At 58.1% G+C, this 12,694-nt stretch overlaps 1 protein-coding gene across 2 annotated transcripts in view; it reads right to left on the bottom strand.

The window, feature by feature from the left end:
• Positions 1-12,694, bottom strand: part of CLCN7 (chloride voltage-gated channel 7) — a 28,615-nt gene that overhangs the window by 3,992 nt on the left and 11,929 nt on the right. For both annotated transcript variants that reach the window (XM_064520562.1, XM_064520563.1), the window contains 16 exons: positions 12,015-12,086; positions 11,704-11,769; positions 10,835-10,967; positions 10,314-10,423; positions 9,238-9,318; positions 8,669-8,731; positions 7,887-7,970; positions 6,979-7,072; positions 6,172-6,236; positions 5,397-5,513; positions 4,990-5,044; positions 4,422-4,482; positions 3,375-3,513; positions 2,799-2,892; positions 487-656; positions 145-196 (listed from right to left, as the gene is read on the bottom strand). In XM_064520562.1, the coding sequence (XP_064376632.1) occupies positions 145-196; positions 487-656; positions 2,799-2,892; positions 3,375-3,513; positions 4,422-4,482; positions 4,990-5,044; positions 5,397-5,513; positions 6,172-6,236; positions 6,979-7,072; positions 7,887-7,970; positions 8,669-8,731; positions 9,238-9,318; positions 10,314-10,423; positions 10,835-10,967; positions 11,704-11,769; positions 12,015-12,086 (1,456 nt within the window). The remainder of the gene's footprint in view (positions 1-144; positions 197-486; positions 657-2,798; positions 2,893-3,374; positions 3,514-4,421; positions 4,483-4,989; positions 5,045-5,396; positions 5,514-6,171; positions 6,237-6,978; positions 7,073-7,886; positions 7,971-8,668; positions 8,732-9,237; positions 9,319-10,313; positions 10,424-10,834; positions 10,968-11,703; positions 11,770-12,014; positions 12,087-12,694) is intronic.

Raw genomic sequence — 12,694 nt, 5'->3', positions numbered from 1 at the left:
TATGACAGCCAGGTCGAGCTTTAGCAACACAGCACGGGCTGCATCTCAGCTCTGCGCTGGGGAACCAGAGGCCAGTTTTTCCATGCCGTCTTCCTTACAAAACGAGCAGGAGACGGCCAAGACCCCCAGCATGGGGCAACTCACCCAGCTGTGCGGCGGCTCCCATCAGGGCGTACTTCCCGGGGTCGGCCCAGATCTGAGCACAGGAGAGAGAAGGGGCCGAGTAAGCTGCTGGCTCTGGGATACCCGAGATAACGGGGAAAGCGCCCAGCTCCGAACCCCCCATCCAAGGGCACAGGGAGGGCCTGAGGCCTCCTGCACTGCCCAGCAGCTGGCTGACCTCTGTCCAGACAGAGCAAAGCCCACCGTACTGGGCTCTTCACCAGCTCCGCGCCTGCTCTCCGCACACGTGGCTGGCCCCACGGCAAGGGAGGAGGGCTGGGAGCTGTGTCTCCCACCCAGCGCCCCTTCCCACAAAACACTCACTGAGCCCTTCGTCAGGTAAGACAGGGAGATGCCGAACAGCCTCCCCCAGGCAGCGCCGATCAGCAGGGACGGGATGAAGACCCCCGCGGACACCGTGAGGCCGTACGTCCAGCACGCCAGGAAGAAATACATCAGCGTGAACATGCCCAGGGTCATGGGATTGTAAGAGCCTGGGGCGGGGGAGAGAAGAGGGAGTCAGTGCTGATCCGTTGGTGCTCCAGCATCCCAACGGACGCCGAGCCGGGCTGCAGCCAGCCACGCATGGACAACGGACAGCAGCAGCCCCATGATGCTCATTCCCCGAGGGGAAAGTCCTGCTTATGGGGTGCACCTCCCTCCCAACACCTCCCATAACATCTGCCCCAGCAGTTCCAGCCTTCCAAACCGGCCCTTTGGGTTGCTCCTGCCTCTCTCAGGCTTCCACTCACGCTCAGGAGCATCTGGCCTTCTCCTGGCCACGCCATGCTCACGTTTCCCCAGACCTCACAGCAGCTCCAGCGAACGCAGGCCCACGCTGGCAGGGCAGCGGCCCTCAGTCCTGGCCAACAGCTTAACGCCCAACGGGGCTCGACTGCCACCGTGCTGGTCTCACTGGGTGGAGGTGCGTCTGCTCAGCCCCACCAGCCTTTCCCATAGCAGCGCTGGCACCATCCAAATCCCTCCCATCCCACGGAGGCCGGCATCCACCCTCCTGCCATGGCGTGACCCACCGTGACCCGTCCCCTCCCACTCTGGCGTTTCCCAGCTGCCTGCGAGGCAACACAACCAACTTCAAAGTCCCGCGGGACTGCCAGCGTCAGAGGACAGGGTCAGGAGGACAGGGGTGCTGGTGGGCTGGCAGGGGTCTCCCAGGGGTGTCACAGCCAGTTTTGGAGTCAGCTCAGCAGAGCAGGCCCTGCAGACACCCTCCTTGTCCTGCAGCTCCCATGCTGCCAGATGTGCCATCACGCCACCCAAGTGCGGCAAGACCCTGCCACGCCAGGACTCAGCCTACTGCGATTCTAGGCAGTTCAGTCTCTAGTTTGAATGTGTCCTTTGCAACCTCACCTCGACCAAAGCACTGAGCCAGGAAGGGGCTCGAGTCAAGCCCAGCACTGCAGGGAACAGCCCCGGGACATAGGATGGTTGTCACTGCTCCAACTGGCCAAGCTGCAGTTCTGGGCTATGGGTCTATAAATTTAGAGCTGTCCATCTGTTGCCCACATGCAGACTGGCACGAAACAGAGACTGGCGGCCCAGGAGGCAGAGCACGCATTAGCGTCCCACTGGGTCCGAGGAAAATTGAAGCTCGGACTCTACTCCCTGAGGTACTGGAAGCTAAATCTGATTTCTCGAGCAAATCCAAGCCCCAAAATCCACCTCCACAGCCTGCCCAGATGGCAAAGTCGTTTGGGGGCAAGAAGCCCTACTAAGTAAGAAAACATCCAGGCATATTTCCAGGATGGACTTCAGTTGCTCCCATGCAACTCAGAAACCACAGCTCAAGAACAGGCATGAGCAAAACCGCGTCTTCGTCCATGGGCTCTCCCAGGACTGCAGCCCTTGGGCTGAGCTCACAAGTGGTGGCACCCGTCCTTCCTCCCTCCACTGCAGGAAAGGAGTAGAAGTCTCTGTGGACATCACAGGAAGCAACAGCTTTACTGTTAAAAATCAGGTTTCATTCACCACTACAAAATGGAGAAGCCTGACCACCTCCTGTTTGCAACACTGCACAGACCGGCCCGGGAAGGCACTTGGTTTTACAAAGTTAGGAGCCCTCATGGCGATGACGTTGCCACCTTCACTGCCTCCAAGGCAGGGATGAGCACAGAACAGCTTGGGGCCGTAAAGCCGCTGTACCACGTTGAAGTGAGCATTTGCCCCGCTCAGCAGCCCATCTCCAGCAGTGACCAGTCACTGGTAGTAAGGGAGAAGAGCACAAGCAGCAGGATGTGCACCAAGAGGTCTCCTGAAAAGCCACCAAAGGATCTGCCCTCCCTGAATTCACTGAAGGGCTTTTGGACACTTTTGCAGCCTTTGCAATGTCCTGCTGCAGGGGGTTTTGGACACATGGGCCCTCCCGGAGCTCCTCCTGCACATCCAGCTTGCTGCCCCACACCACAGTGGGCACCCCGTCTTGTTCTCATACCACGAGAAATAGCCACCGGTTTCCTGTTCACCCAGCACAGCGCTTTGCCAGACCCCATCACACCCTCACGGGGCCATGCTGACCTTCCCCCGCCTCGTCCCACTGGCAAAGAGCTAAGAGGGAACTGGTCGGCCAGCACGCTCAAGCCCTGCCCCACTCTGCCCAAATCCGAGGACCCACGGACCTGGGGGATCGTGGAAGAGGTTGACGACGCTCTTCTCGGGCGTGTTGAAGAAGGCAGTGGCCATGGAGTTGTACTCTCCATCAGCACAGAAAAGCTGAGGGGGAAGAAAAGAGAAGCGGAGTCAGGCGGCAGAGCCAGGCTGCCCTGTGGCAGGGAAGGCTGCCAGGCTCGGGGCTCGCTGCCAGCCCCGGAGGGAAGGGGACGGGTGCCAGCAAGGAGGTGATTCCTATGCAGCGAGCGTGCCAGCATCACAGCGTTTCCACCCAGATATTTTGCTGTTGAGGTAGAGAAACGCCAAGTGACACCACAACCCAGGTGAGGCTCACGTCTCGGAGCTGGGCGTTACAGGGAGAAGGAGCCCACAGAAAACTCCAGGATCTGGGACGTTCTTGCTGGGTCAAGGCAAGGACATTACCATAAAGGAGGAAAACTGAATGAAATGGGAACAAAAGAGATGTTTTTTTATGCTCCCAGGCCTGGTAGCTTTAGAGATTTCTTTGCAGCACTAAGTAAAATGCCTCCATCAAGGATCAGGGTCTCCCAGCTCTGGGGCAGCCGTTCTCCAGCACCTCCTACCTGCAGGGGATAGGCTACCGAGCTCCCCTGGATGGGCTGGCAGTCTCTGGAGCAGTAAATCATGACGAACCCCACGGCCGCCGTCACCGCTGCGACCAGCATGGCCTCAACCACCTGGAGGCAGGGCCGGTGGATGTACCTGGGGAGCAAGCAGAGATGTGAGCCCGGCTCTGCCGCAGCAGCACTCAGGAACGCAAGGTGATGGGCTGCAAGCAAATCCCACGGGCCTGAGAGAATCAGAGGGACAGGAGAGGGAGAGGAGCTGCCAGCTCTGGGACAAAGTCATTAAAGCTGGTTCTTTGGGAGGCCCGGGGCTCCTCTACCCGCTCTTAGCTGTGCACAAGCCCTGGCTTTGCTGTGAGCCCGGACCGAGGCACGCTGAGGGAGGAAGCCCATGGCACAGGCTGTCCTGGTGTCTGATGAAACCGTTGTGGGGAGCTGGGGGCCAGAGGTCAGCAGTGAGAGCAGCTTTGCCCAGCCAGCTCCAGCTGACCTGTCCTTCTGTCCTGCACAGAGCCGGGAGGGCAGAGACACCCCTGGCGGGACAGGAACGGTTCCTGTACCCAAAGCTGGGTCTCAGGAAGCCCCCATGAGGAGGGGTGTCCTGGAAGCTGCTGCAGGCCCCTCACCAGCTCTGCTGCCATAGGCAATCCCTTCCCAAGACCACGAGGCCATTCCTAGGGTTTAAAAAGCTGGTACCAAGTAGCAGCAGTGCCAGACTGGGATCCGACAGCTTTAGCAGCTCTCAGAGCTCCGGCAATAACATGGAATAGTCAGTCTGGGCAGCGTTTGCACCTTTGGGTCCTCCAGTCACTGAAGGGAGACACTCAGCATGGTCAGAGCAAAGGTAGGATGCTGAGGACCAAAGCCTTGATTGCAGGCAGCAAGAGGCACGTTGCATCTTTCCCTCCCAGTTTCCAAGGACTGCTGTTTCACACGTTATGCACAAGGTTACAGCCTGGCTCTGGCTGGGAACGCCGCTTCCAGGGAGCGCAGAAGGCTCCAGCCAACCCATTTTGACCAGCTGAGTCACCCACAGGCTCCTACCTGATTCGAAACATCGTTAACCAGTAATTCAGGGCATTGAACAGGGCCCCAAGGATCCCACCTGCAAGGGCAAAAGAGCAAAAACTCAGCACGCAGGCAAAAGCTCAGGGACCAAACGGCTGGATTTGCTGAGCAGCTTTACTCTCGACGCCTCCGGACAGGTCCCCACAGCACTTGCACAGCACCGGGGCAGAGGGAGCAGAAAGCAGCCAGCACCCACGGCCCCAGCACCCGGTGGTCCTGAGGCTGAGCGCAGGTGGCTTTCCCAGCGCACAGGGAGTACGTGGCCCCCCCTCTCCCTTTCCGTAAGGGCCAGGACAGCTCAAGACCCCAGCTCTTTTCTCAGGCCTTTTCTAAAAGCAAGGACCAGCCATGACTGCGACACACAGAGGTTAAGGGATCTCAGGATCTGGATCAGGTCCTTGTAAGCCCCAAGCAGCCTCTGCTCTAGAGCTTAATGGATTTCCCACTCTCCTCAAGAAAATGGATCCAAAAGGTGTTTGCATCCAGACAAGGGACAGAGGAAATTATTCAGACTAATTGAATTGAAAGAGCAGAACTTTCTTACCAACTACTCCCATAAATATGAAGATCGGAATTTCCTGGATCGTGTATCCCATTTTCTGGAAGCAAGACAGACACAGGTTTCAGATCTCCTGGCACATTTGCAGCCAGTCACTGTCTGCTCAGGCAGAATAAGCTTGCGCCAGGGAGCAGCCCAGGGAGCTGCCACAACTGCTCCCCCAGGCAGCCCACAGACCTGCGACACCCTCCCAGCACCCAGCCCAGCAGTGGCTGCAGAACCACCTCTGCTTGCACTCGGTGGGGCCGTGATCTAGCCAGACCCCAGGGCCTGCTAGGGCAAAGCCCAGATTGGCCCTTGGGCAATGTTATAAGTGGGACAGATGGCCCCAGCTGCCCTGGGTTTCTTCTACCCCCCAGAAAAGCCCCCCCAGAGGCATTCCTGTGCCATACCTCATTATCAAACCTGCCAAAGTTGATGAGCCCAGGGCTGGAGAGATCCCAAGCATTGCCGTGGTAGACACTCAGGACAGAGTTCAGAGTGAACGTGGAGATCATGGAAGCAAAGAACTAGAAAAAGATGCGGCCCAGGATCACTGCCAGATGCATCTGGCACTGCTTCCCCACCACACGCCCTCCTCCTTACCCCAAGACACCCCTTGAGGGCCTTGGGCAGGCCAGGGCACTCGGGACGTAGCAGGGACAAGGGGCCACGTTCCTTATGGCACCACACCGGCGAGCTTACAGCAACCAGGGGCTCCCTCCTTTCTTTCGTCTCTCCGCTGCTCTGCAGCGTGGCCCAAGGCAGCTCCCTTGGAAAAGGGGTCAGCAGCCTCAGGAACTGAGATCCGGCTCAGCCAGGTCCAAATTCAGCCTGCAGGCGCCAGGACGCAGAGGGGGATTTGGGATGCCCTGTTCCCCAGGATGCATTAGACAGTCACCCGGCTGGGGCAGGGATGGGAAGAGGCACACAGCTGCTGGGGCATCCGATCCCAAGGGCCAGCACGGCCTGCGTTAAACAGATCAGGCCTTCCTGAACGCCACCACAATGCAGAGGCCTTGAAGGGGCAGAGCTCCTGAGGCTCTGGAGGCAGAGGAAAGGGCCAGTCTGCAGACGCAGTCGGGTCAGGACACCAGAGGCCATCAAATGGGACCCAACGAGCTGTGGGGTTCTTGGGCACGGACACCCAGAGCCTCCAGTTTACTGCTTCTGGTTTCCAGCACTTACGATTCTCCACGTCAGGAACTGGTTCCAGAAGGAAGCCCCTTCCTCCAAGCTGAAGAGGACACCCCCTGCAAACACAAGACAGAAGCACCTTTGCAGCGGGTGCAAGCCACAGGCCCTTGGCTCACAGCACTGGCCGAGACAGCTGCAGCCATCCCAACCCGTGCACCCCATGCTGGCCCAGACCTTACAGGCTCCAGCAAAGGGACCAGCAGTCAGCTGAGCCCACCCTGCCATCAGTGATGTACTGATCACAACAAAGCCCCATCACTGTCCCCCTCCATCCCAGGGAGGTGATATTTGACACCAGAGATGGACAAGCCCCCTCTCCAAGACCTGCATCGTGGGGCAGGATAGCTCATAGCAGGGCCAGGCACTTTGCAGGAGGGCCTGCTGGTTGTTGCCCAACAGCCGAGCAACTGCTTCCCTTCCCAGTCCTGGAGCTGTCAGAGGATGGCAGCACACCCGTTTCAGCCACTTGTGCATTCCTGCCACACATGGTCCGACCTCCCGGGCAAGCATTTAATTCAGAAAGTAAGTGTGGGGCTCTCCTGACCCTGCTCCCTCCTCCCAACCTGCCTGGGAAAAAATACCAGCAGTCCCAGACCCCATCAGACACTTTTTTTTTCCCCTATGAAAACGCTCTCCCCATCTGTACTGCAGAGCACCCGCTGTCACCCTCTCAATCGACCCAGGTTCCTGCAGCTCTCTAGGCAGATCCCTGCAGCTGCCCCCGTGCAAGTGGGAGCAACCTGCTGACGGGACCTGCATGCAGGCACTGTTCAGCATCAGAACAACGGAGACACGTACCCACAGGAGCACCAAATGCAGCCGAGACACCAGCAGCAGCTCCAGCTGAGACAAAGTCCCTCTTTTCTGTGTCTCTGCGGAAGTACTCGAAGATCTGAAATGCCAAAGCAAAGGCAGGTTCAGGTTCAGGGCTGGCCAAAGGCACAAGCTCAGAGCAAGAGGCAGGCTGCCAGGCAGAGCTGGATGGGGTCAGTTCCTAGCACCAGAGGTCTCTCAGGGCAGGTGATGAGCTCACGTTGCCACAGGCCTCCGAGGACGTGGGTAGACCGCATATGACCATGCACCACCAGCATGACCCCAAGGAGCGGCCCAGTTTGGGCATTGATGGTGGCACAGGAGGGGATTCAGGTAGCACTGGCAGGAAACCAGAGCTCCCTTTCTCCATCCAAGAACCCTCCCCAAAGAGGTCAGAGCTCCACTGCCCCTAGCCAGGCTCCAGCATCACCGAGCTGGGGTCCCCAGAAAAGCAACCAGGTCACGTGCTCTGCATGAGCTGGCCCAGAGCCAGCATTTCTGAAGCAGCCGCCATCCCGCTCACTGCGGAGCAAGGGTGGTCCTCAGCTTGTCAGGGAGAGCTGCCAGCTGATGCTCACTTACGCTGGCATTGCAACAAGGAGAGCTGGCTACACAGAGGGAAAACTGCTCCACCAAGCCCCCCTGCTCCTAGGTACAGAGCTCTGCCCGCTCCTCCTTTCCTGAGTTCATACGCCTCAGACAGGCCATGATCTTTCAGGTACCATCATCTGGTGGGCCCCGTGCCGCAGCAGAGGTGAAGGCCCTTTGCTGGAGCTTGCAAGAGCAGTTGGAGCCATGCGGTGCTTGACTCCCCACTGGGGAAGTCCAGAGAGGAGAGCCACAGCAGCTGGAGCACCTGCAGCAGCACAGCCCCTCCACTCTTCCAGACCCACCTTGAAGTCTCGTTTCAAGGACGTGGATCTTCCTTGCGAGATCCCAGCAGCAATCACCGCCCCCGAGTGAATCATGGGTCCTTCCTACAGACAGGAAAGTGGAGTCAGACAGGGGGAGGAGGAAGCCCTGGCTTCCCTGGGCTCCATGGGAAGTTTGAATGCTGCTCACTGGGTACAGCCCTGGAGAAGCTGGATGCCAGCTTTCAGCCACCCAGATGCATGCTAGACTTGGCCCAGCTCTGTCTGTACAGACCTGGCCCAAGAGGATTTCCTTCCAGGAAACACAGACCTTGCATTCTTCCCCTACTTCTTCATTCTAGTGGCAGCTCCTGTGGCCACCTCCTGTTCCCACCAGCAGAGAGGGTAGGGGCTTACAAGGGCTGCTTTTCTACAAATTCAGGAGGTTTCTCAAGCAGCTTAAGACCCCAGCAGGCCAGTAAGATCCAAAGCAGGACACCCCAGGTCCCCCATCTAGCATGTAGGGGGAGAGCCACACGGACAGCCGCAGGCTGCTCTCCTGCCCTCGGCCGAGCCACGTGCCAGCTGGCTCAGTGGCACCACGCGCCCAGCAAGTCAGCTTCCCTGCCCCCTGCGACTGCCCGAGCCCGGCCACGCTGCAGCCACCTGGGCCAGCAGAACAGGGAGTGAAACTGGGAAGTCCCTGCAGGGCCACCAGCCTCCCATCCCCGGTGCAGAGCCGGTGACGCAGGCTGCAGCACGTGCGTCCAGCAGCAGGTACAAGCGTGCCAGCAGCGAGCCGGGGAGCCCTTTGCGCTCCTCACCTTCCCAACCGCCAGGCCTCCAACCACGGAGAGGATCACCCCGCAGACTTTGATCACCAGGGTCTGCAAAACAGCAGGAGACACTGGGCACATTGCAAGGGCAGCAGGAACGTCACGTGCTGCCGCATCGGGACACTAGACCATGCACAGGATGGACTGCAGCAGCCACGGGGGCTGCAAACTAGCCAGAAGAACGGCAGCCAGAAACCCCAGGCAACTTCTGATTCTCAGCCCCACATCAATGCCTGTTGTGACAACTGGGCTGGCCAATGTTCCCACCTGCAGTTTTCTTGGCCAGCCCCTGCTCAGGGCAAAAATTCCCCAAAGCTGCTCTTCCAGCCCCTGCCTGGCACTGAGCACAAGGGCTGCAGGCACCAATGCAGCAAATTAAAGGTTTAACTGGGCAGCACAGGAGTGAACAGCTAGAGATGAGGGCAGCCCAGGCCAGCTCCCATCCCTGCCTTAGCAGGAACACGGAAAGCCCCACAGCACAAGGACACAACATGCTCGGTCCACCCAAGCGGCAGCACCCCCAGAACACATGCATCCCACAAGCTCCCACATCTTACCTTCAGCCGGACAACGTGCGGGATCTTCACACCATTGAGATAGCACTTGATCTGGGGAATGCCACTGCCGGCTGCTACAGGCTGGGGGCACAGGGAGACCATTAGTGGCTGCTAAGTACAGGACAGGGCACTGGGGACCAGCTGATCACATTGTCCCCATCCCTCAGCATGGAGCACACCACACACTTCCTCGGGGAGGATCAAAGACGAGGCTAAAGCCTATCTAAAGGCTCCGGAGATAGGCTTGAGGGAGAGGCTCCCACCACGCTTCTGCAGACATGCTTCCCTTAAGGGCAAACACAGCAGGAATAAGGAGCCAGCTGAGTTCCTGTGGGACACCAGTGTGTCCCCACCACTGCTACCCCTACTACGGTGCCAAGGCAAGAAACTCAGCCCTGTAGAAGACTAACACTTGACAGAAGGAAGACTTCTGCAGGAGAGCAAGGTCAGAGCAGCAAGGAAGATGCTGCTGACTCAGAAAATGGCTCCATATAGAGCAATTGTCCACAGCCCAGCCATAATCTGCCTCCAGAGATCATCAGCCAGTTGCAGAGTTCCTCTGGAACGTGTCTCTGAGGCGCTTTACCAGCCTGCTCTCTGCAAATGCTCACGTACACGCAAAGCGGAGAGGCTGAGCCAGGCCCAAGGCTTGCGTAAACAGACACAGTTTGTAAGAGCTGCGCCTACTTCCAAGGCTCCTTTGCCCCAAGCTGCTGGGGCTGCAAATGAAGGGCAGCACGTCCTGCCAGTTCAACACCTGAGGAGAAACTTTACCCCACGGCTGGAGCCATTTCCCTGTCAACACCAAGGAACTGGAGGTACCAAGAGCCGAATCAGCAGAAATGCTATCGGTGTTGCACCTACCTCTACGTTTTCTGAGATGCCTGACAGCACCCAGGGCAGCTCCAATCATGCCCCAAGGGCAGACTGACCCACACAGCTCCATTCTAGGTGCAGCAGGTTGTGCTGCTGGATTCGGACCCATGCTAGGACACGAAGCTGCTCCCCATGCTGTATAAAGAGCTGGGGCAGGAGGCCCAGGGGCACCCCCACGCTGGCCAGCTCTGAACTCTTACCTCTATGAACGCAACGATAACGGAGCCCACCATCACCACGCTGGCATTCAGGGTCGCCCAGAGCAACAAAGAGAAAGACAGGCCCCCTTTCTCTGTGAACTTGTCAATGTCTGAAGAGATGGCTTAAGGAAAGGGTGGCATCAGCTGGGTAACATCCCTCCCACCGCAACAACACGTCACCAAGGTGCTTCTCAGGCTGCGGCAGACACAGCAGATCCTGCATGCACACTACAGCTGGTCTGCCTGGCTAGAGCTGGGGCTGCTGCAAGGGGTCTCTTCTGCTACTGGGGTGCCCAGACACAGGTCAGCACTGCAAAGCCGCCTGTCCCTGGGCAGCGGGACCCGCACTGGTGTCACCGAACCCATGCAGACAAGCACTTCCCCCTCCCCCAGCATCCCTCTTGCAGCCACCAGGAGTTGAGGACACAAGACATCTCTGCAGCAGACCCATAACTTGCAGGTAGTTAGAGGCCGTGGCTTTGTGCTGCCTGCTGCTCTGCACCCCTGGGCTGGAAGGATACTGTCCTTCACCACACGGTACTTCAGCCCAGCCAGGTTCTCCACCACAATGTCGATGAAGCAGGCGACGAGGCCGGTGAGGATCCCGATCATGGCACAGATGACCCAGCGCTTGATTTCCACTGTCCGGAACGCCTGAGAGAGACGGACGACCGTGAGACACTGCTGCCACACAGCCCAGCCCAGCACACACTGTCCCCAGAGTGTCAAGGTCAACTCAAAACCACCTTGCAACCCTCCCCAACATGAGCCTAAGGGAAGGCAGTTCTCAAAGGAGAACTGCCCCAGTAAAACCAGCATAAACTGACCCAAGATTGCAAAGTTTACCTATCTTAAGCCAGCACCCAGTGCCCTTGCCCCTCTGAGGGATCCCTAAAGAGAAGACATGTTTTTCCAGCTCTTCTGACTTCATCAGGTCTCTCTCTCAGCAGACTCTTCTGTTAAGTTCCTCACTGGAGTATTAACTCCCAGAGCCCTCAGGACAAGAGCTCCCCTAGTTCTGTGCAGCTCTGTGCAGCTCCAGAAGTCCCTGCTCAGCGACCCGCCCCATGAAGCTGGGCAATGTCCCCATGTGCACCTGGACTAATTTCCATTTGAACCTTCCACTTTAGCATGCTGGATTCCTGTGGTAGCTGGCCACCCTGCTCCTGAGGTTTTGTTGCTCATTACAAACTGGTTGTTACTGGTAAACCAAGCACAGCCCAGGTGCTGCTTCCAAGCATGATCTCATTGCAGTGCAGAGAAGCCCACCAGCTGCTCAGGAAGCAGCCAGGCAGCAGAGGAACAGCTTCTTGGGGCTTCATCTCAGCAGGGCCATCTTGCCAGGGGGCTTGTCAGGGTCTGTGAGCAACCAGGTCATGGCCAGACTCACCGCATGGTTTATCCTCCTTTCCTCCTCCAGGAACAGCTGGTTTTCACTGTTGTCATAGTCCAGGCTCTAGTTCAGAAAAGGGAGATGCCATTAGTGTCTACTGGAAGGAATATGTCTGGGCTAGAAGAGAGCTCCCTTGATCCTTTCCTTCCAAAATCTCTTCAAGGGCAGGGATCTTTCAGACCACTTCACACCAGCTCGGCAGCTGTAAGCTACCACGCCGGCTACCCCAGCTGTATCGCCTGCCACTTCTCGGAGGGCAGCTCCCAAGGGGCAAGAGGTGGAGCTGAGGGAGAGAACCGGGCACTCACCTCATACTTGAGCGACAGCAGTTTCTCATTGTGGGGGATCTCGTTGGGATACTGCCGAGGGAGCTCTGTCTCCTAGAAGGCAATGATATTTGGGTTAGGAGAGCCAGGCCCAACCTCTAGATGACCCTCTCCTTGCACCAGGGCTGGTCACTTGCTCCAGCGCCGGAGAAGGTCCCTGATTATTTGAAATGTGAAAGACGCTTGCTGGAGGGGCCTCGGTGCCTCGGTCTGCAACACTCAATCACCAGCTTCTGCAGAGCAGCTGTTAAGTGCAAACCACGTCAGTGCACACGTGTTGGCTGGGCACATCAGCCCTTACCACATCCACATCCAGCCTTTCTGGTTTACTGAAGACGCCCTAACACAAGTCACCCTTCACAAGCACATCCCTGACCAAGAACGAGAGGTGGGAAGGCAGGGAGAAGAGAGCCAAGAGGGAGCGCCCCGTGGTCGGAGCTGCCTGCCTGGCCTGGGAGCAAGCTGCCACTGCTCTGGGCAGCCCTGTCCGCCCCCAGACCCCAGGGATCTGCCTCCCACCTCGGCACCACCCATTCCCACTGCAAGTCAGGGGCCCCAAAGAGCACACCACCAGCTCCAAAACCGCGATTGTTCCTACATCTTCACCTTCCTTCGGCTGCGTTACCTCAATTACTTGAAAGAACAACACTGACTGATGGTAA

This window comes from Dromaius novaehollandiae, chromosome 14 (genome assembly GCF_036370855.1).
Source record: "Dromaius novaehollandiae isolate bDroNov1 chromosome 14, bDroNov1.hap1, whole genome shotgun sequence".
In the NCBI taxonomy this organism is placed as follows: domain Eukaryota; kingdom Metazoa; phylum Chordata; class Aves; order Casuariiformes; family Dromaiidae; genus Dromaius; species Dromaius novaehollandiae.
This window is presented reverse-complemented; position numbering and strand designations above follow the sequence as displayed.